We start from the raw sequence: 22773 nt of genomic DNA, 5'->3' as shown, positions 1-22773 counted from the left end.
AGTGGATCGTAGCCTACACGATGTTTCCAAGGATTCAATAAGTAGACTCCAACTGAGCATGTGTCGTTTATCCTCAAGGCACCCATGATTTGAACAAGAATCCTTTGCAACGTTGCAATTTTTTTCTGGTTTCCTTCCTTGTTTATGCAAAAATTAGACAAGATAATGGCACACGAAAGCATGTTCTTATAACAAAGAATATTGGAAATATTTTTATTAATATTAATATGCAAAAGCTCACAAATATAGACAGAAGCATTTAAAATAGACTATATTGAAATAGGCTATATTAACTGAAATACTGAAGAAAATAAAGTAATTAACCCAAAACCCCCAAAAAGTTTTACTTCAATATCTATTCAGTAGCATTTCTGGGTCTTTTGATGCTCATTAATTTGTCAATCTGTCATGGAATTACAGCCGTTCAAATTAGGAAATTATATCCTCATTGATTTAAAAGTTTAGTTTAAAAGTTCACTTTAGATCCTTGAAATAAGAGCGATGACCAAACAGTTTTTACCTCAAGATCTTTCATTTGTAACTTGTCAAGTGGGCAGGCTCCATTTGCTGATGTGATGCAATCGAAAGCCCCACAATACTTTCGGATCTTGGGGAGAAGCACTTTTCTTAAGAATGAACTTTGAAACTCAGTTTTTAACTCAAAGACAAAACAAAACTAAATCCACCCCTTTTTAGATCAGCTGGTGTTATTCCAGTGTTTTGGTTCCTTCAGAGAAAAACTGCCACTAACAGATGAAAGCAAAGAGCACTGTAATATGATTTAAAGGTACCCTGCAGATTTTTGTAATTAAAAAAAAAAAAAAAAAACTGCTGTATGATAAAGTTTATCAATGAGGTCGATCAAACTCTTAAAAAAAACATTGCTCCAGAACTAGCTGTAAAAATGCTTGCCAAAATTCCACACGGGCCTCTCAAGTGATCCAGTTAATACTCATAAATAGAAGTGTTGGTTAATCCAAGCAGACATGCTAAAGGGATTCAACCTACCCGCTCTGAATATATGTATATTTTTATGGTATTTTGTGCAATACCTGTTTTATTGAAGTAATAAATAAACAATCATGAAGTAACAACTATTAAGTCAGTGTAATTGTAATAGAAAACCATCAATGGAAAACTCAAAGCCTTGTATGGACTACTGATATACTGTAAAACATGTACATACTGATTCCAACACTGCTTGTCAAAACAGAATCATTCGGTAGGTTTTACCTTCTACAAACACCCACAACATCAAAACAACTCAAGTTGACAATTAACAGCACTTCAGTCGGACCGGCAGATAAAGTTACTTTGCAGTTTTATTTCCATTTCTCACTACTTCCTGTTGTAGTCCTGAGGTGTTGTACTTGACTGAAACGACTTTAACGGCTAAAGTATAATTTTAATATAAGCAAGAGGTTTACTAATGCGATTCACCGTATGATGTCACTCAACCTAGTAGGCTTCATTACCTCCCCGGCAGAGATAAACAATAGCCTTGGACTGCATGGAGCTACTTTTTTTTTCTCCTGTTCTAAGCAGAAAAATAGACGCTTTAATAAAAAAAAAAAGAAGTGTCTGCAATAATCTTGAAGAAAGTGCAGAAAAAAAAAAGACACTTAATAGCACGCAAAGGCCTGTTGGAAGAAGTTCAATAATTTGGGCTGTTGGGTCAAAGTATTCAGATCAGGGTCCTCACAAGCTGGTCTTTCTCAGCCATGTGTGAGTGGGAGTTGTGAGCCGTTGGGAAAGAAAAACAGGTAATCATTTAAAAAAAAAAACACCAAAAAAACCCGAGATAGGACAATTTTTACCAAACAAAAACGACGGCTCTTCTTCAAAGTAGTGAGGGTACGCTCATGTAAAACATGTTGCTGCGTAAAACATTTGGTTTGATATTTATCAATAGCCGCACAGAAAAAAAAAACCCAGCATGTAAGTCGCCAATAAGCATGCGGTTTGCAGCCATGATGACTTAAACAACCAGCTAATCAGTTGCCTGACACACCAGTCTGCTTGGTGCTTTGCTGAGATGTGTGGGGTGGGGTGGGGTTGAGGGGGGCTCTGAGGGACCAGCGGTTACGGCCCTGTGTTTGGAGATGCACATTTCAGAGGAACATTCGTGGCTCTGAGCGGTCGTAGTAAGTACAGCAGAGCGGCAAGCTGCATGCTACCGTTTTTGTGCTAACATGCCCAGATGTCCAGCGTGTGTCGGCCGTAGCGTTTACCAGTTTAGTGTATTTGTTTAAATAGTATTCAGCACAAAGTACAGCGTAGAAGTTTGGGAATAGGCTACGCACAAGAGATAGCTTTTTAGGCTATCTTTAACGTAAGTTTCCACGCAGGCGCAAATGTCCGTTTTTTTGTTGTTTTTTTGCGGTAAAGTTACAGACACAACCGCGATTAATCGGTAGGTTTTGAGTGAATGGATGAACCCAAGAAATAAGATACAATCTGCTGTTTTCACAATTACATTTTCAAGATTGGATGTTAAAAAAAAAACTTGGGAAAATCATGGAAAAAAAAAAGGTTCGCACAGCGCACGCACGATTACTGATGGGAATATCATTCATTTTGCACAGATTTGATGATAGAATAAAATATCAGGTAGATTAAAAAAAAATTGATTGAATGAAAAGACAATGTAAAGATCTAAATCCATTTTGGAGACCAGAGGTGCCAGCAGAATATTTTGTCCCAATTCACGTTCGAGATGTTGAGCTATCTTGACCAACGTCGTCCATGCTACAACTGAAACATGTATCTTACGCATGTTCTCTTCCAACTCTTGGCTTTGATTCATTTTTATGAAAAGTGACACGCTGCTTTTTACAGTGACCACCAAAACCATTTTACTAAAACCCAACAGAGCACGTTTGGAGCAGTCTCTGGCGTCTGTCTGGTAGAGGTTAAAAAAAGAAAAGGAAAAAGGGGGGGGGTGACTGCAATTAAAATTTGAAGTTATCCTATCGTGTTAAGGGTCTGGCCTAATGTGGGGGAAATGGTGCTCGAATTGAAGTGCGCATTAGAAAATGGAAAATGATAGGTTCTGAAATTTACAATCATGGCACAGGCCAGGAGCAACGGGGTGTCCAGGTGGACATCTTTGGGGAAGCGATGCTGGGGGAGAGAGAGAGAAAGATTATACATATAAATTGTAAACGGTGTCGCAGGGGCCAAATCTTGCCCGAGGCGGTGACTGCTTCATTTTGTGTTAAATTTCTTGACAGAAAGCCACCCGCGTGCTGGTGAATACTGAATGGTAATCAGAGCTGGTTGAATAAGTGCCTCCCCCTCCCTCTTCCATTACTGTGAATTAATTCGACTTTATTTATCCAATTTCTGGAGCTGACAGAATGTTAATTTGAGTTGAGATTTCTCTCTGCTGTTCTGCCTGTGACCCGCAGCCCTGGGATTGGCGTGTTGTAATAACCTGAATCTTTCACCAGAAGCTCCGATAATTGTTACCTTATTAGCATGTAAATTGTTTAATTAATATTATTATGAAGAACCATATAATCCCTCCGTTACTTGACCCCGAGTCCACACACGAGCAGGCTTTCTGCATTTCAATGTCTAGCTTTTAAATGGACTCTTTAATGTTGGCTGGTTGTCGGGCTGTTATAAACCCCCCTCTCCCCAATCTTAGTGCAACTTTGAACGGCTTGAGAGGCTCTTTTTATGTCACCCCTTCTCTATCGCTCTCTTTTGCTCTCTCCATTTCCTTTTCATTTCTTTGCTGCTCTTTCTGATGTGTATTTATTTTGCTGCTGCCAGTTTTGAACATCAAAATCCAACGCCTTCTTGTCATTTGCTTATAAAAGCTTTTTTTTTTTACTCTTTTTTTTTTTTTAAAGCCCCCCCCCCCCTCCCTCCCTCCCTCGCACACACACACACACACACACACATACTCTTTCCCAGTGGCTGTGCGAGCCAAACACATGCAGTGCTCGATGAAAAGCAGCCCTTGACATGAGGTCCTAAGAGACCGCAGCATTTAAATTCGCTTTTCTTCCTTCCTCCTCCTTTTTCGCTGGGCACGAGTGACATTGTCAGATGCTAGCTTTAATTAACTTGATAATAAGATGGGCGACTCACACACAGGCCAGGGTTCGGCTTTCCTCGCCTCCAGCCCTCCTCCCCTCTCTCATCTCTCTGTGCAGGCAGCATCACTGAACCTCATCATTCAGGGAAGAAAAGATAAAAAACAAAACAAACCGGTCCCCACTGAGGTGACTAACTCCAAGCTGTTGTCATCAAAGATCTGAGGCGGCATCTTCACAAAAAACACCTCATAAGATTTTTAATTTGGTGAAAAAAGGGGTCAGAAGCTCCAGGGGAGGTAAAGGGGATCCCCATATTAAGAGCAAACCCCTTTTCTCAGCTGATGTCTTTGGGAAATTTTACTGGATGAAGTCACTTTGCGGCTGTCCAAAACTAACGTGCAACATGCAGCTCATGCCACCTTTGAACCCCTGTTTGTGTCTCTAAATAATATATGAAATAGTTCTATTTTTTTTTTTTTCAATTAATCTGCTGGCACATTTGCAGTTTTTATTCAAGTGTGCTTTCAGGAGACTTGTCTGCTTAAAACTTAAGCTCAAAAAAGAAATTTAAAAGGAATTTGTTGTCCAGTGTGAAGAATACGAACATCGTTGACCTTTTCATCGTATCTGAACAAGCAAACAGTTCCTCTTCTTTGAAACAGTTCCTATTAATAAAGGTGATATACTCAAACACATGTCACATTAAATTGACATCTTATTACAATTAAAACAAATGAAAGAATAGATCAGTCACATGGAAAACTAACTACACCCCTACGTTCATTACACCTGCAAATCCATCACATTAGAATCAGGTGCCGATGATTAGAAGCTCATTAGGGAGTGTCAGGTTGAACCTGCTGTACTCTTTGTTATCAAAGTGTGAGGTGTCATAATGCCAGGATATAAAGAGCCCACAAAAACCTTAAGAAAAAAAATGTTGTGGATGTGTACGAGTCTGGCAAGGGTTTTAGAAAAGATCTCCAAATTATTTGAAAAAAAACAATTTCACTTTAAGAAAAATATCCTCTTAAAGTAGTGTAGATTTCACAGCTGCCAAGTTGTCCGGGACGGGCCGCCAAAATTTCATTACAGGATCTGCAGGGAACGCTTACAGCTGTCGGTGTCAGTGTATGTGTCTACAATCAGAAAGAGATTGTAAAACCTTAGTCTGTATGGGAGGTGTGTCAGGAAAAAGCCGTTGCTGTCCAAAAAAAAAAGCATTAAAACAAAAAACCACAGTTTGCTAATAGATATGTAAGCAAAGACCAGAGGCATCACAACTGAAGTTGTTTGTCCACAGTGACATTAGACACGTTTGACACAGACCAAATGTAGAGTCAGCTTTTTTGGGAGAAGACTGTGAAGCACGGTGGTGGTAGTGTTATGGTTTGGGGTTTCTTTACTGCCTCAGTCAATGGACAGATTGCAGTCATTTTGATTCAACAATTATTTGTGCATGAAATTAAAGAGTGCTTGAAGATAATGTTCAGCCCAAAAGTTGAACTGGAAGTGAACCTTTCAACAAGATGATGATCCTGAGTGCACTAACAAATTCAACAAGGAATGGTTTTAAAAACGAAGAGATGAAGGGTTATGGTATGATCTAGTCCAATAAAAAAAAGAACATTTTTGCATCTGAAGGAATTTTTCATGTAACACTGATATCAGAGACTGAGCTACAACACCTACAAGAAGTTAATTCTGCTAAAAGAGGGCAGTAGCTAGCGTCTGAGGTCAAGGGTGTCAGCTTTTTTCACAGCAAAATGTTAGATCTATTTTTGTGGAGTAAATGATTGAAAAAGTGCATTTTTCTTGAGGCGTTGTCAAGTATAATTTTTATCTGTACTGTTTCAAAGAGGATCAAAAGTTTGCTTTTCCAAATATGTCAAAGAAGCCGGAAACCAGGAATTGTCACAAGATGTATTTCTTAATACATGACATATCATTATGCTTTATATTTTTTGTAAATGTGTATAAGTAAGTAAGTAAGTGTTCCAAACTCCTAAATATCCTGATATAATACATACAATCCGATATATCCTCAAAATACCCATAAGCGGTTGCTTCAATAACAGAATGGCTTTTAATCTGCAACCATCACTGGGTAATTTTAATGGTCGGCAATTGAGTCCGTTAGTTCATACGTCTTTCTTTGAACTTATTCGCATTAAAGCTGGAGAGAATATTGATCTGAAAACTACCACTGTAACGTAATATAAGCTCTGTAGAAGTGTCTGAGTTCGGTCCCTGTTCTCATTGAACTTGGAGGAAATCTCTGTGTCTCTACAGTATCTAATGCATTCGCTACTGGCGCTACATTTGTGAAAAAAAAAACCAAGACTTATATTTTACTCAGACTTAGTAGCGGCTCCTCTCAACAAGCTGCCAAGGTATTAGCCTAATGCAAGGCTACTATATAATAGCCTTCCCCGATCCTTCATTCTACCAATTAGTATAGCCAGGCATATATGTACGGTGTTGAGACTGGGAACTTTCTGACTGCCCAGTTAGAAAAGTAACTTCTAGAGAAATCTACCAGAAAGAGACAGAAAGTCAGAATTTTCAGAGATTTCTGCAACACGTTTCTTTGAGGGTCACTGGAGATGATGTGCTCCGGAGTGGGTTTGAGATTATCAGGTCACAGTCAACAAAATCATTTTTCTCATTTTTGGATGGCAATGTTTTTCTGTTGGTCCATAGTTGGTCCAACATTTTGGTCCAGACTGAAATCTCAACAATTATCAGATGGATTTCTATGAATTTCTGCAGACATTCATAGTTCCCAGAAGATAAATCCTAACTTTGATGATATTGAGGTTAATATTTTTGGCTCTAAAATAAATATTTACACAAATATTGTCACGTTATCTAGCCCTTTCCTCCTCAAAAACAGGGTTGGGATTAGGGTGAGGAGGAAGCAGGTAGGTCGGATGATTTGATACAACTGCAGACTTGGGAGCAGCTCGTCACTGTGAGCATGTTAGCATTTAGCTGAATCCCAGATCTGCTGGAATAGCTGTAGGTTCTTGTTAGATATTGCCAGCGATCAGTCATTTACCATCTATGGCCTCCATCAGGATCAGACAAACAGTTTGTGAAAGACAAATTAGTTCACACTCTACCAGAAGAGTTTGGGTGTTAATCTTTGCTCAAGAGCTCCTTCGCCTTCATGGAGGGGTGAATTTCGGTCTTATTTATCCTGCCAGTCCAGAAACCTTCCATCACAACTCCATTTTTTTTTTTTTATGTGGAGAGTACCACAGCCGCCACACTGTGAACTACATATATATGCTACACTTGTGCACCACCCAATAGTAAACAAGTTCCTGACTAAATTCATTTTGGTCTTGCTATTTCAACATTTACCAAAGTTAATTTTAAACAAGGTTTGAGATTATTTAAAGTTCAGGTTGGAAATGATTAAATTATGATATTTATTTTTAAATATCAGACCTCAGACTTCCTTTCAGATGTGTTCTTCAGTGAGACTACCTGTATGTGTCCAGAAAACGTTCAGCCTCGCCATGCAGGAACAGGGTGACAAGAGTGACAGTTTCTTACCTGAAAACACATCACCAATCAAATACACTCTACATTCACATGAAGACACAGAAACACCATTCAGAAAAAAACTCAGCCCAAGACACCTCGTTCTTAGAGACATTTTCAAACATGTCTGATGTACTAAGATAAACCTTTGACCATGTAGGTTACTCCACACAAGAAAGAGAATCTCCTTTGAGCTACAAAACCCTCAACATGCCTCTGGAGAGGAGGAATCAAGTCATATTTATTTTTTAATTAGCAAACTAAGGTGAAGCAGTGGAGAGTTAATTACTCAATTACTGCCTGCTAGTTAATTTTTAACTATCTGAAATGAAGTCAGTCATTATTTAGCTGATTGGTTGATAATTAAGAGTCTAATCTAAATTAATTGTTGGAAGAGGGTTTTTGATCCTGCAGTGCGTTTTGTGGAGCCTTAAATCAGGAAACTAGATGCCATTCCAATTAAAAGTGAAGGGATTTAATGTATTGATGTTTTGTTTTTTTCCCCACAAATCTTTTTTCTGACACATAATAGAAGCTTTGATAATTTACAAAAAAAAGGAAAGACCCAATTTCCAGGCGAGCGCGTTTTAGCTCCTTCTCTCCACGCAATTAGAAACTTTTCCTCCATCTAATTATGAGCGTAATTGTGCCTCAGACAAAATATTGGGAGGAAATGCAAATTGTGGTTATTTTCTTTAATTTCACCTACTGTTTGATAGATTAAACATGATGCCTTTCAAATCTGAGTCCGTCAAAGTCTCTGTGTATTTAAAATGAAGTGGAACAAAAGCCAAACTTCCTCTAGAGCAAAATTCCATTTCAATTAAAACTGACTTATCACCTTCTACTAAAACGTGCTTAATGTGCCCAAAATTGTCGATGCTTGAAAGAGTCCAAAGTGCCATTTTAATTGTTATCAGCGAGTCGGATCTCCCCCCTCTCTCTCCTTCTTCCCTCTTTCTTCTGCCCACCCTCCTTTTTCCTTGGCTGTCTTGGCACAAGCCGCACGGAAATAGACCTAATTAACCCCCCAACCCGCAGGGAAATCCGCTATGCAAATTAACATTTTCAAAATATAGTAATTTGAGAAATGGTGACGCCAATTTTTCATGCTCCGGCTCGAAATATTTGCATACATATTTAGCAGCCCAATCAATACCTCCTTCCCCATCTCTTGATCATCTGGAACGCATGCGTACGTGTGCGCGCGCGCATGTCTGCGTGTGTGTGTGTGTGTGTGTGTGTGTGTGTGTGTGTGTGTGTGTGTGTGTGTGCGTGTGCGTGTGTGTGTGTGTGGGGGGGGGGGGGGCGGGTAAAACAAATGCTCGGATGTGATGGGCATATAGAGGTAGAATGGATCGGCCTGCTCGGCCACTGGCTGGCTACTGGAGCCCAACAAAACCATCTGCTGGGAGTGAAACGGTGGAGGGGAGCGAGGGTGGGTGGGAGGGGGGACCAACACCCCCCGCCCACACTCCCCCCAAGTCCCTTTCCCCTCCAAAAGGGCTCAGCTTAAAGCCGCTAAACGAGGAAAGATGTTTTAATTAGGAAGCAGGTTCACGCGCATCTCATTTAAATCACTTTAATGAATAGCTCAGTCAGAGTGGACCATGTGCACTGAAACACAATGACTGATGCTGTTTGAAACAAAGGCCTTTTCTTCGGAGCTCTTTTTCCAAGTTTTGTTTTCTCAAACTAACTGAAGTCCTCATGTCTCCTAACCCTTATGATTTCACTTCAAAGTAAAAGCACCATTTTATCAGAGTATTCAAGTGTCAATAATCCATAAACATCCACTCAGTGGAAGAACCAAAAATCCTGCATAAAACTCAAGTAAACCAAAACCTATACCCTAATTATTGCTCAGTGGTGATCAAGTGGTAGGTCGTGACCCAAAAGCTGGTCGCTTGGCCATGTTTGAGTGGGTCGGTGGATTTGCGTGTAAAATACCCCCCCCCCCCCAAAAAAAAAATTTCAACCTTTGTTTTGAGGTCTACAAAACTTCTGTTGATGCGCTTTTATTTTGATTCAACATTTCTCATCATGCAGCAGCACGTAGCTATTTGCTACCTGACAAGACAGTATCAACTAAAACTCCATCGCCACCTCTCTCATTCAAGCATTTGTAAACATGTTTAAGGGTCGATAAGGCATGCCCTTTTATTTAGATCAAGAAAAGTCTACCTTTTATGTCATATTTTACACAGGTCAATTTAGATTATTGTAAACTGATGAGCATCACCAGTTTAAACCTGTATATAACCTGTGTATAAAAACGTTTGTTGCACTTTTCTTTAATTTATTTAATGTTTTTAACAGTACATGTAGGCATTGTGTATTACTGCACGATTTGTTTGTGAAATCAATTTGAGTGGCTCAAAAATGTTAAAGATTTGAGTCATGCCTGAGGAAAACTGTGGGTCCTGAGAGCCACTGTTACAACTGAACTCTGACAATCACATGGATGAAGAGACAACAATAGGTTCAGGTACAGGCAGCACTGTTGGTTTCCTCACATGTAAACATGATGATACATAATCATTCCTGAGAGATGTTTGTAAATACACTCCTAAGACTTTTATATATTCTCTTTATTCTCACACATAATCCATAGGTTAAGCCATTGCACATATTAGGCATACCCATGTTTTTTTGGTCATCTCTTATTGCACTGGCAGCAGTTTATCTCTGTTTATCCATCGTTTTTTGAGCGTGTCAAAGTACTTATGCTAAAAGATCAGTGTATGTCTGTGAGAGTATCAGTCGTTCATCCAATTCTTACATAACAGCAGTGAAACAGACATAACGACTTGTATAGAGTCATTACATGTGTCAGTGACTTCGCTCAGTCATATAAAGGTTGGTTTGATTTCATGTGTTTTGTGCAGCTGTTTGACAACCTGAGCGATGCTGACACATCAAGTTATCCCGCTCATTATTTAGCATTGGTTTGCAATATAAACGTCTGGGTTCAACCTGACAAAATTAGCATTACCCCCCCCCCCCCCTTTTTGTTGACAAGTCACTGAATGCAGCATTCATACTACCTTTTTCCTTGTTATGGTTTGATATATGACATACAGCTCCACAGACATGATTTTAAATTTCCAAAAACCTGGGCCGAAACAGGAGCCTCTGTGTTTGTGTTGCCCTTAAACCTCCGCAGACAGTCAAAGAAAGTGTGGCAGAAGCGAAGTGCTTTGAGTTCATATTTGTGTACTCTTTAGCCGTTAAACGCTCAAGTGACTCAACAGTGAGAAGGCTAAGCCCATTTTTAAGGAACTATGATGCTGCAAGACCCATCGGAGAGTTATTTTACATCTCAGTTAAAACCTGACTGATACTGTGCTTTCCTCTTTTCAAAAGTCAACTCTAATTGTGAAAAATATTGCTTTACTCTTCTTTTTTCATCAATGGATTCAAATTGCTTGTGCTAATCCTCCACTGCAGTATTCCCTTTGATACTGGCAGGTGATCTCTGTAATCACGTAATTATCATCAGATCAATCACATCCCATCATATCACATCAAATGTAATAACATAACTGAATAATCAAGAAAGCTGTAACTTGTTCATCGGCATTGTAGACGCAATATCGCAGCAAAAGAAAGAAATAACTTTCTCTTTTACTGTAAAATGAAAGTTCAGTTGTCTTTGGTCGTAAAAAACAAACTGTTGTTTGTGTATTTCTTGCAGCTCTTTTTTTTCTGCTAGACGTGACATCACGTAGTCGATGGCATGTGGCCAAAATGGCAGGACAGTTTAGGCTATTAATGCTCAAAGATATCAGTGAGTGTGAGCAAATAATTTCACATTTAAACTGCCAGTCCACCGAGCTGAGCCTGACGATACCCTCTGGAATAGCCCATCCTAACATATGCCTAATTGTTTACCACTGCTTGTTTACATAAATAGAAAATGCTTCAGGGGTGGAGGGATGGGGGTGGGGTGGGGGGGTGAAGTGGGATGGGGGAGGGTGGAGTGGAGGGTTCAGAGTACATTATAAGACGGAGCTGGAGAATTAATAACAATTTGTGGCAAATAATTACTTATCAATTAAAGCTGTTATCCTGCCTAATTAGGCGACGTTCATTAAATTCAGCCAATTTAAACCTTAATCAAAGTTAGCAGGGCCTGACAGTAGAGCGAGGATCAGGGGAGGAGCGCCCCCCGGTGGAGGAGAGCAGAAGAAGTATGTGTGTCAGAATGGGGGCTTTTTCATTAATAGTAGTGTTACTATTAATATTTGTATTGTGAAATAAGCACTTTTACCTAAAAAGACCAGCATGACCCATTTCTGTTACCCAGTCTGTTATGAGGACAAAGTATAGACCTGCTAGATATATCAAAACTAAAAGTACTCATGATATAAAATGGCACTTTTTTTTGTGGAATATTTAATTACTATACTCCTATTATTGAGACATTATTGTGTCACAACCAAAGTCCAGTTTCCCCACTTTTTATTAATTCAGACACCGTTGGGTGGATAAATTTATGCAAGATCATATCTGATTAACTGGTCATGATTTATTACTAGAATAACCAAACCATTAGTCTGTAAGAAGCATTCGATTTGCCTCTCAAATTCAGAGAAGTATCAACTGGAAATACAAGTACAGTGCTTGTCCCTGGGGCCTCAACAATTTGCTGCCGGGCCCTTGTTAAGTAACTGCAGCTGTGAAATAGATTTAGTGCTGTATTAAAAAGTTTTCCTGTGGTGGAGTAGTATATAGTAGAATAAAACAGAGCTGCTCAAGAAACATACAAGTAAAAACTGTCCTTCAGTGCAGAACCTGATTAAATGTAATGAGCTACTTTCCACTATTGATATAAGCTATATTTTACTTAGTCATGTGCATTCTCCCCGAAAAGTACAATCACAATAAAATTAACAAAAAAGCAATTACACGCAGTGAACCAGGGGACTTCTGAGGCCTTAAACCAGGGGTCAGTCAGTAATCCAGCCTTGAATACCTTCAAATGAATTAAGTATAGCTACTTTCCACCCATGCTAATGATGATTGGTGGACCAGTGGTGTTTATTATGACGAGCAGAAGTTGAAATGATAGCTATAGTAAAAGTACTCAGAACCTTTGTTGGAGTACGGACATATTTTCAGCAAAAATAACTCAAGTATCAAAGTAAAAAAAATCTATTAGGCATAGTATCCCCTCTTTAAAATATTAGATATGATTTTTGTTGTTCATGCATAATTATTTATTTTTACTTTGCAGTAGCCCATAGGCTACCCCTTTGAACAGTTTCATACAAATTTATATTTTCTTAAAACGTTATCTCTGAAGAAACCTACAAGGTATAAACGATAAATGCAGTGGAGTGAAAAGAAAGTTGTACAAAATGTATAAGTTACGTTTAAAACAGCACGATTATTTATATTATTTTTACTTAAATGCATAAAGACGTCCTCCCAGGCTCACCCCCTCCTTCACCCTCCGGCCAGTCGCCTCTTTTATTAAATCCTTCACTTCCATGTGCTTGTTGTGGCCATTTGACAACAAAGCACGCGCGTCTCGGGCCGCCTCGGCACGAGGAACCAGTTAATTAATATTGGCTCTTGTTTGGTCTAGTTAATGAATGAGTAAATTATGCACCTCAGGGACACCGCCTCCCCAATCGCTTTAAATTATCCCCCACTCCCCTCTCCCCAACATTGTCCTCCAATTTCCCCACTCTGATCCTGCACTGATGGGGTCCCTGTCACCACACACACACACGGAGACCAAGGCCCTGCCGTCTCCATCTGTCTGTCTTTGTCCTGCTCCGGTGTGTTTAGTTCATTGTCCCCTGCACATTTATCGACACCTCTTTTTTTTTTTTTTTTTTTTAATTCAACACTTCTGTTCGACCTCGCACCGTCAGCTCAGGGTGGCAAATAACTTCCATCCCATTAACTCGTTTGAGAGGGAAGGCTAGTCAAATAAAGCTTGGCCGCAATCTGATCCTCCACACACACACACACACACACACACACACACACACACACACACACACACACACACACACACACACACACACACACACACACACACACACACACACACACACACACACTCCGTCCTGTTGGTGAGAAGGGAAGAAAAACAGATCCATATTATTTGCATTAAAAGCCTCACACCGTGAAATTCATTTATAATTACAAAGTGGGGTGCTGCGTGTGTTATGCAGATCAGGGACATGTGTGTGGAGCTCGGATTGGTTATTTTGTGATATGCTAACACAGAATGTATGGTGACAGATTGCAATTATCCCGTTATTGTAATTGTCAAAGTCAATTCACTGCAGCCCGTGTGCACGCTGCTTGAAGACGTCGAGGATTTACACGCCAGTTTCATTTGATTCTTTTTTCTTTTTTTTTTTTTTTTTTACCCCGTTTAAAAAAATAACTCCTGTTTAAACAGTCAGGCCCTCACCTTAGACACAATCTGCTTTTAAATTTGGGCTGCAATTAAAGGCTATTGATTTGTCAAATTTGTAGGAAGTTTCTCGTTTTTTTTGAGCAACTAAGTTTTGTCAGTACAGCTAAAGGAAGATTCTGCAAAACGAAAATCTGTTTTTATAACATCAACTGGCTGCATGTTTAATCATGTGGAATTAGATGTTTGATAAAGCTGCTGATCGGGAGTTGAGGTGTGATCCGACCTGTATCTCTATAAGCAATGGGATGTGTGTAATCAGGAGTTCATTGTGAAAGCAAGGTAAAACTTCTCCTAAAATATTTTCGTCCTTTCTGTTAGCGAGCTCTGCTCGTCCTCATGGATCTCCAGCGCCCCCGTGTGGCGAACGAGGTGCAGCGCAAGTCTTCCATGCAGCTTGCAGTGCTGCGTATCCTTTCAAATATCAACGATTCTGAATTATGAGAAAGTCCAAAAACCACTGCATTAGTTGGTTTACCTTAGTTGAAAAAAAAGTATGTTGTGTTTAATTGATATTCTCAGCACCACTCGCATGATTCGTGTGAAATTTGTTGTATACAGTCAAAGCTCTGAACTCCATTTAAAATAAGTCATCCGTGGGTTTTGCTTTATCACTGTCCACTACAACCGTCTTCCTGTGGGTTTCTGATCGTCTGAGTGCCAATAAACTCTTCATCCTCTCATCCCCTCTGATGGACAGTCGTGGCCAAGCAGTTCTCTTAAAAGTGACCATTTAAAGGTGACATATCTCGTCATATAACCTGTAAATGCATCCAAAAAACCTCGACATAATTTCGTAATATAAATAGCTAACAACAAATTGTGTTAAAGTGAAACGCTGTCCAATAAAAGGCTGCAGGATACAAACAGGAAGTTGGCCTCCCGTTGTGCACGGGCCGTGATGTAAACCATCAGTGACTCTTTTAGTGAGGTCACTTAACTGTAGTTTTTCAACGTAGCCAAATAAAAAATAAAAAAAATAAAACATATAGCCTACTATAAACAAAACTTGCATTTTAAAAGCTAGATCGTTAAAAAAAACAAACAAAAAAAATCCAGCGGTGTAAATGCACGGGATTGGCTGCACGTGAGCAGGTGAGTCGCGCACACCTGAATCCTCTTCTGCCGGATTAAGGCCCTCCAGCCCGGTCAAACCAAACCCCGGAGTCCGCCTGTGTTACATCAGCTGTGATGGCTGAATCCCGGAGAGTGCAGCTGACCACTTTGAGCTGTGACGTACCTCCGTCCTCGAACAGCTGGGCTTTGGCCCACAACTCTCCGCCGGGTGCTCAGCAGGGGGAAGAAACCATCCCGGACCGTCCCGCGGTCTCCGACACGGTCCGGCTCGTCCTCTCATTATTTGAGGCCGACGAGGGGAGCTTTCCGGAGTTCAGCTACAGTCAGCTCATTGACAACCAGGTAGGTTTTATTTATTTATTTATTTTTAATTATTTTATTTTTTACTGCTCTCAATGGACCTGGTGATCTGTGGGACCGGGATGGGACGTCCGCGTTCAAGAGGTTTAATTAGTAGGCTACAGGTTGCTAGGCAACGGTAACACGGACGGAGGCTGACGCCTTGGTGAGCGATGAGGAGGCGTGATGCAGGAAACGTTGCGGAAAAACAAAACGGGATATGACTTGAGTTAACGTACGTTAAGCATGGGGGGGCATTTTTCTGCACTTAATAATTTTGTTTTAATTATAAGATAATTAAAAAAAGTAAACTCCGTGTCCTCTCAGAAGACCTCGACAAGTTTGTGAGGTTCCTGCAGAAAACGTGCAAACCAGGATGGCGGGAAACTTGACGCTCCTCAGGACGTGCTGGTTATCATTGAGAAAAAAAAAACTGTGTACAAGCTGGGTTGGACTCCAGTGGCCCAGGATTATAAAGAGTGCTATCTTAATGTGTCCAATACAGCCGAGATGTTTTTATAGGCGTGTAAACTCGATGGTTGATATGAGACTTTACATTGTTTAGATCAATCAAATGAAAGATAAAGTGTCGTTGAGCAGACAGGAAGAGGAAGGAAAAGGAGAGACTGATGAAGTCGCTGCCATCGCAAGAAAGTTGGATGAAAAATATGTGAGTATCTTTTTTTACAAACAGATTTTTTTGTTTTATTTAGTGTTTTCATTTCTGTGATGCGTATTATCTTCTAAGATTAGTTTAAATTGTAAGAAATGTCTTTGAACAAAAAGTATTGCTCAATATGATGTCATTTGGAAATGGTACAACAGTATTTTTTTTATCCTCTCATTGCAGGGTGACAAACCAAAGGAAAAAAAGGACCGCATTCAGGACTTGATTGATATTGGATACGGTTATGATGAAGAGGATTCTTTCATTGACAACTCTGAGGCTGTGAGTCAGTCACATTCATTCATATGTCTTATCAGCATCTGTAAGGACCTGTTGTCTTGCACAAAGACACAGTTTGGCTCTATTGTGTTTTGGCTTTGGTTTTATGAGTAACTATAGGAAGTTCTGACTTTTTAGGACTTTACTTCCGTCACCACAGGATAGATACCCTCTCTGCTTAGGCAGGTACTGATTGTTGGGGCTGTTCACGTGGACTCAAAACCAAAACTCATCCTTGAGAAACAACGTATGCTTAGAAATGTAGTCACACGGTTTACTTTTCCATCAAATTTGTTCCCAGTTTTGACATTTAGAGGTCCATCAATTTTTTTTAAATATGTTTCTAATTGATAATCTGTCCAACTCAAATTATATTATTACTTCTGATCGGTCTGTAGTATGATGAGTTTGTGCCGGCCTCCATCACGACCAAATTCGGTGGATTCTACGTGAACGCGGGCGTGCTGCAGTTCCGCCAGACCTCCGACGCCGACATCTTCACAACAGAAGAGAAAACACTGGAGGCGACAAAAGTAAGTTGTACATCTCAGATCCATGAAACGTGATCGAAACTGTTAAACCAAGGTTTTATTTCTTTTGAAAAGTCTTCTGAATTCTAACACAAAAAAACCTTCTTACAAATTGATAGAAACGTAAGCTCAGTAGTGCACAGGATAAACCAAGGAAGCGGCGCAGAGCAGATGGAAATCCAAAGCTAAGGTGAGGCTTACCAAAGTCATTCTGCCTTAATGTTTAGAGTTTGACACCGATGCTAGAACATTTCACTTAAATAATTCTCCCATGTGTTTGTCTTGGAGCTCGCTCTCTGAAACTGGGCCGGATAAAGAGATGAAGATCAAAAAGAAGAAAAAGGCTCTGAGGACGTTGAGTGTCACCAGCATGCTGAAGAAGTTTCAAAGAGAAAAGGAAATGGAACGACAGAAGATGGAGAAAGTAAAGCAGAAGGCAGCTGTGATTATGAATGCCAATACAATCCCTATATTCCCAGCCGATGCAGGGCGGGGTGGAGGCTCGGGGCTGACCGACCCCCTCCTCAGTTTAATTGGCTCAACCAATGACCACGCTCTTATCCAAGCAGCCAGCACAGTGGATTTTGATATTGATTTGGACTCTTTATTAGATGTCACTGAGGAGACTTTGCTGCCAAAATCACTTCCCCAACCTGCCGCAGAGACGCAGCCAATCCAAACCAAAACGGATAATCAGACCAAGTTGAGCGTTTGTGCTGACGGCAAAGCTCAAACTCCAAATATAAAGACGAGCCCACAGCTGAAGCCTCACCCGGAGCACATGCAGCTCCAGTCAGAGGCCAGTTCTCCATCAACACACCAGTGTGCCCCGCTGCCAGAGGGACTTCCGCCAGGACTGGAAGCGAGCATTGGGAAACTGCTGGTGGTACGGTTTTAATATGCTGACGTGAATGTCTGTGTACACGAGACGAATGCAGGACTGATGAACAGATGATGTTCACAAATTTTTCAGGCCGCCAAGACGTCAGAAGGGGAGTCAAAACTCAAGTTCTTCAATCCAGTTATCAACTCAATCCTGATCGAGTGAGTTATCCCACGCCTCTTAGAAAACACTACAGGATTGCACTAAGAACCTTTAGAAAACCCTGATCACCTGCCAAACACCAGAGATCGCGCACATGGCGTTAACATTTTTGTAATTAACCAGTTCAACTTGGATCAGATTTAATTTGTACAAACTAGTTTAGGTTCCATAAGATTCAGTCAGCAATCTGTTTGAATGCTGGGTTCTTGGACACATGTTGGTTCCTGCTAATTGGTTTTATAGCCTGCTTTGTATTTTTTAGCAATACTAGTTGTGTTGGCTGGCGCAATGGCGATGTCCATCTGTTGGTTAGATGAAGTTTGATACCAAGATTCAAGTGCCTGTGAAGATTTTCAGTCATCCAGATCAAAATATTTCTAACTTTTATCTGAAGGCAACTGGCTCCTCACCAGCTTCTTCACTTCTGACTGTCCAATACTGTTGTTTATAACTAAATACCAGCTAATGTGACCTTTCCATCAGCCCAGTGCTACTCAGCAAATTTGAGCATGTTTACACCCTAAACTAAGACCGTGAGGCCAAATATTATCTGTTAACCACACTAACTGGATATAAAAATGGGCTTTGACTTTGAATGTGAAAGTGCCTTAAAGTGCAATACCACCGGGGGCCACGAGGGGCTGGCTTCAAAAATCCTCCCATTCAAAGAGTCTGCTTCTCTCATAAAATACAAAGTGAAGTCATAATGAGGTCATGAACTAAATTCACTCCTTCCGATCAGCGTTCTGCCGCTCCTTTGGAAAATAGTCCCATAAATAATTGCATATTTAGCCCAGCTTGTCCAAATATGGTCACTTCTGGCTTCCAAAAACCAAGATGGCCAAAACCAAAAAAATCGAGACAACGGGTGACGTCATGGTAGGTTTGGTTAGCCAGCAGCAATTTACAGTATCATTACACGTTGACATGCTGACATTAGCCTGCAGATCAGTATAGACTTCACAATCCTGAAAATCATCTGTCCTTTGATTGGATTTATATTGGGACTAAAACGTAATACAATGATCTGAACACAAAGGGTTTTTTAAAAAAAAAAAAATTTTTTTATCCTCCACTGATGCTGACCTGTTCATTAGGAGCACTGTCTTGTTCATGTACTCTTTAGCAAGTTAGAGAAGTGGATTAAATCACGAACCCTCTGATTTTTTTGATTACCTGTTCAACCATCTATGAAATTCAAAGTATGTTGTTCAGCTCTCTATGTCTCGATCCAGCATTGAGTTGCAGTGTCGGGAGCAGGGAAGCCAGCTGCGCTCCAGAGTGTACACACACCTGTCGCCTTTCCTGCCCTGCAGCAAAGACACGCTCCTCAAACGCGTAAGGAAACTGTTAACCACACGTATGGTGAGTGCTTTCTGTGCTTCCGGTGTATTTCTTTTAACGGGTAGTGTAGGTCGTTCAAGTTTCACTTCTGACTCCCTTCTTAAACGTGCCTGTGAGGAGGAGGAGGAGGAGGAGGAAACCCCTGATGTGGAAGATCCCCTGCAGAAACTGAAGGAGGCCATTGGGAGATCTATGCCTGAGCAGATTACATGTTTCAATGAAACCTGTCAAGCATACGAACAAGTCAAGACTTCAAAGTAAGTTCATCAGCATTTATCCTGAGTAACATGTTTCCAAAAAGATCATAATCTCTTTATTTTACTTTTAAAATTTGCACAGCTGTGGTTTCTTTATCAATTATTCCACACACACACACAAAAAAGAATGATGTTGTGAATTGCTTTCCAAAAATAAAATGATTTAAAATGTCAGAAGTCGCATTGAATCTGAGAAAACATAATATTGAAGATATGGAAAACCAACTTTATATAAGACAGAGACATAAGTGATGGAAACATTATACTGTATTTAAAAACTACCTACAGCAGGAACATGGAGCATACCAGCAGAGGATCAGCAAAAAGTGCCATTTGGCTGGAAGCGTATTGAAATTCATCCTTGAATATAAAATCTGCCCATTGATCATAATTTAAAACGATACTGATGGCACACCTTCAGGTCCCATTCCTGACATTTTTCTAATATTTAATTTCTTATTCAAAAAGTATCAGCGATACAATCAGAAGTGTTATTATGTCACAGACAGGGAACATTTTATGAATCAGCCCTTCTGTGACAAAGGCTGGATATGTGGATATAATTAGATGCAATACATAAATGTTGCTTGTAATTGGATTTTGGCTCACTGGAAGTATATTTGTTTTGCCTCGAACTTTGCTTATATCATGTCAGGGCAACAGAGGAAGACTGTGTGGAGGAGAAAGGCGGGAAAAGAAAAAGTCCTAAGAGGTTGTTTAAGTGGAATGAGGAGATCAGGTCAGATGTTTTAAAGATCAGTGCGCTGTCGTCTTATATTTCACCTTTGAAATAATCGAGCTTTGGTGCTGTATGAAAACAGGGATTGTAATATTTATTCTGTGTGCAAACTTGATATTTTCTTTCCTGCAGGAATTTTTTGGGTCAAATGTTGAGAGAAAAACTGGACAAATATGTAAAGGAAAGAAAGGGGGGCCAGGAGATGGAGGAGTACCTCAAGACGGTGCTCGACAATGAGATCAAAGCACTTTGGCCAAAAGGATGGATGCAATCTAGGTATGCAAGAATGCTGCAGATTTATATCTTCAATCAAGAAAAGCTTCTTTTTTTTCTTTTTTTTTTACAAACCTGTACATGTAGACAGTCCTTTTTGTTAACTTTGTTTCAGGGTGCTGATAAGTGAGAGCCGGAAACTCTTAGGCCTCTTCAATTCATTACCGTAAGTGCATTTATGAGTGGAGCTCCATCTACTCTAGTTTTGTTACTAGCATGAATTTCTACATGCAGTTAAGATGTTTTGAAGTCAGTTCACCAACTTTGTCTCGTGTGTGTTCAGAGTGAAGAGGGCCAAGTCAGAGAGGAAGCAGTCCTCCATCACTGGTGCTTCCATTTTGTCAGGCGGCTGCGACAGTCTTCAGGTAGCTCAACCTCTCCCCCGAGGAACGGACGATGTCTTTATCGACGGCTCGGATTTCTCTAATTCTGTGTCGCGTGGTGTTATTCAGGGCGCGGCTTTGAAAAAGGGCGACGCTAAGAACGTGGTGGAGCTGGATGCTGGTTATGCGACACCTACAGAGTCAGACGAAGCGCTGGTAAACGCCACATCTGCTTGCACTCCTTCTCTTCTGGCTCTCCTTGCCGATGAAGCACTGGCTCGGGAGCAAACGCTCACAGTTTCCCAGGAGCTCATAGCAGCAGCTGTAGCGAAATACAAGCCTTCAGTTCAGCGCTCGAGCTTCGGCGTGGGCATCAAAAGTCCTCCTCCACCTCCTCAGTCCAGCCCCGTCGATTTCCCAGAGAGCAGAGTGTTTCAGGGCTCTGTGGCTCAGCTGCTGCAGGCTCCAGACAATAGACGTGTGGATGACACTGACAAAGTGCTTGTTATCTCTGATGATGATGATGATGATGATGACGACATCATAATACAGTGACAACGCCCTACACAGACACACACACACAGTAAGTTTCATTTCTAATTTTGTTTCCAACTTTATATTTATTTACTGAGTTTGGCAGAGTACTTAAAAGAGAAGCTAAATCATCAGTGACAGACTGAGCAGTACTACACAGGATGAGTGAACTTGGTGTGAAATCAGTGGAGTGCCCCTTTAAAGAAATATTGTTATTATGCAACATATTTATATCATGTATATCTGAGCTAAATGACCAAAAATACTTAAGATGACAATGCGACAGTTACATATACACATGACTGTTATTCAATTGATAGACTTGGACTTTGAATCACACATGGTTTTATTTTAGCAGTCAAAATGTTTGACGTCATATCTTCTGAATTTCTGAACATATCAAATGGTGGAAGATGCTTTGTAGATTCTAATGATTTGCTTTAATGCTATTGTAACAGTGTGATGTTCAGTGACGCAACCCAGATGTTTTGTCTGACATACTGATATCCATCTTCTTTCTAGATGGGAGCAGAGTCCTCGGATGTGGACTGAGCACATGACAGGATTGTAACGGAGTATTTAATGATGCTAAAATCTGCTGAGTTAAAAGTCTGCTCAGCAAAAGTCAATGAGCTCCTAACCTTTTGTCTACAGCCACAAACTGTGGCTATCAGCTGAGGATGTGCTGTCGTGTGCTTCCTGCCATCTTCACTTGTGTTTGAATGAAAATATCTGTGATGGGATGAAAGTAAAGGGGCTAACATTTATGTTTTGCACCATTTAATTAGAAAATAATAATAATAATGGCACTTTTACCAAAGAGCAGACAAGTGAAGTAACCTCCCACCCTGCTTTCTGATGGACACTGTGACACCAACCCACTGAAACACTCGAGAAAGTAACCTTCCAAATCCAACTTGTATTTGAAAGGCTTTGCTATAAATGGAAGTGATTTACTTCTAAATAATAGAGATCATATGCAGTGTAACCTTTTTCTGTTGTGCTTTGTCGTAACTGCTCCAATAACTGATTAAGTTTCAGTATTGATGCACCTAAAGCATTACTTCTTTCACATTTATTTAAAGAGATGCATATTCAAAGGGGCTTAAAACTTATTTGAACGCGGTCCACTAGTTCTGAAGTGCTACCTGCTTATTCAAAGATGTGGTTTTGTTTCTGTGAGTTCCAGCCATCAGACTAGAAGTCCCAGTTGCATACCTTTTTTTAAATGTGGAAAAAACAATTCCAACGCTTAATAGTTCAATTGTCTACCTGTCTTTTCATGTTGGACATTATGATGGTTGACCTGTGATTTTGTTTGCTATT

General features: G+C 40.3%; 1 protein-coding gene across 1 annotated transcript; it reads left to right on the top strand.

The window, feature by feature from the left end:
• Nucleotides 1-15985: 15985 nt before the first annotated feature.
• Nucleotides 15986-21486, top strand: ubn1 (ubinuclein 1). The gene is made up of 13 exons (XM_069689606.1): nucleotides 15986-16126; nucleotides 16307-16405; nucleotides 16801-16935; nucleotides 17052-17122; nucleotides 17221-17818; nucleotides 17906-17976; nucleotides 19213-19342; nucleotides 19439-19578; nucleotides 20234-20317; nucleotides 20450-20593; nucleotides 20706-20756; nucleotides 20874-20955; nucleotides 21043-21486. Exons 1-13 carry the CDS (start codon nucleotides 16031-16033, stop codon nucleotides 21466-21468), a joined length of 2127 nt encoding a protein of 708 aa, XP_069545707.1. The 5' UTR covers nucleotides 15986-16030; the 3' UTR covers nucleotides 21469-21486.
• Nucleotides 21487-22773: the final 1287 nt, after the last annotated feature.

This window comes from Brachyistius frenatus, unplaced genomic scaffold, assembly GCF_029030835.1.
Source record: "Brachyistius frenatus isolate BFR_SWC_R1_liver_20210118 unplaced genomic scaffold, ASM2903083v1 Contig_7, whole genome shotgun sequence".
Classification (NCBI taxonomy): domain Eukaryota; kingdom Metazoa; phylum Chordata; class Actinopteri; family Embiotocidae; genus Brachyistius; species Brachyistius frenatus.
The sequence above is the reverse complement of the archived record's forward strand: the minus strand, read 5'-3'. Positions and strand labels throughout refer to the sequence as shown.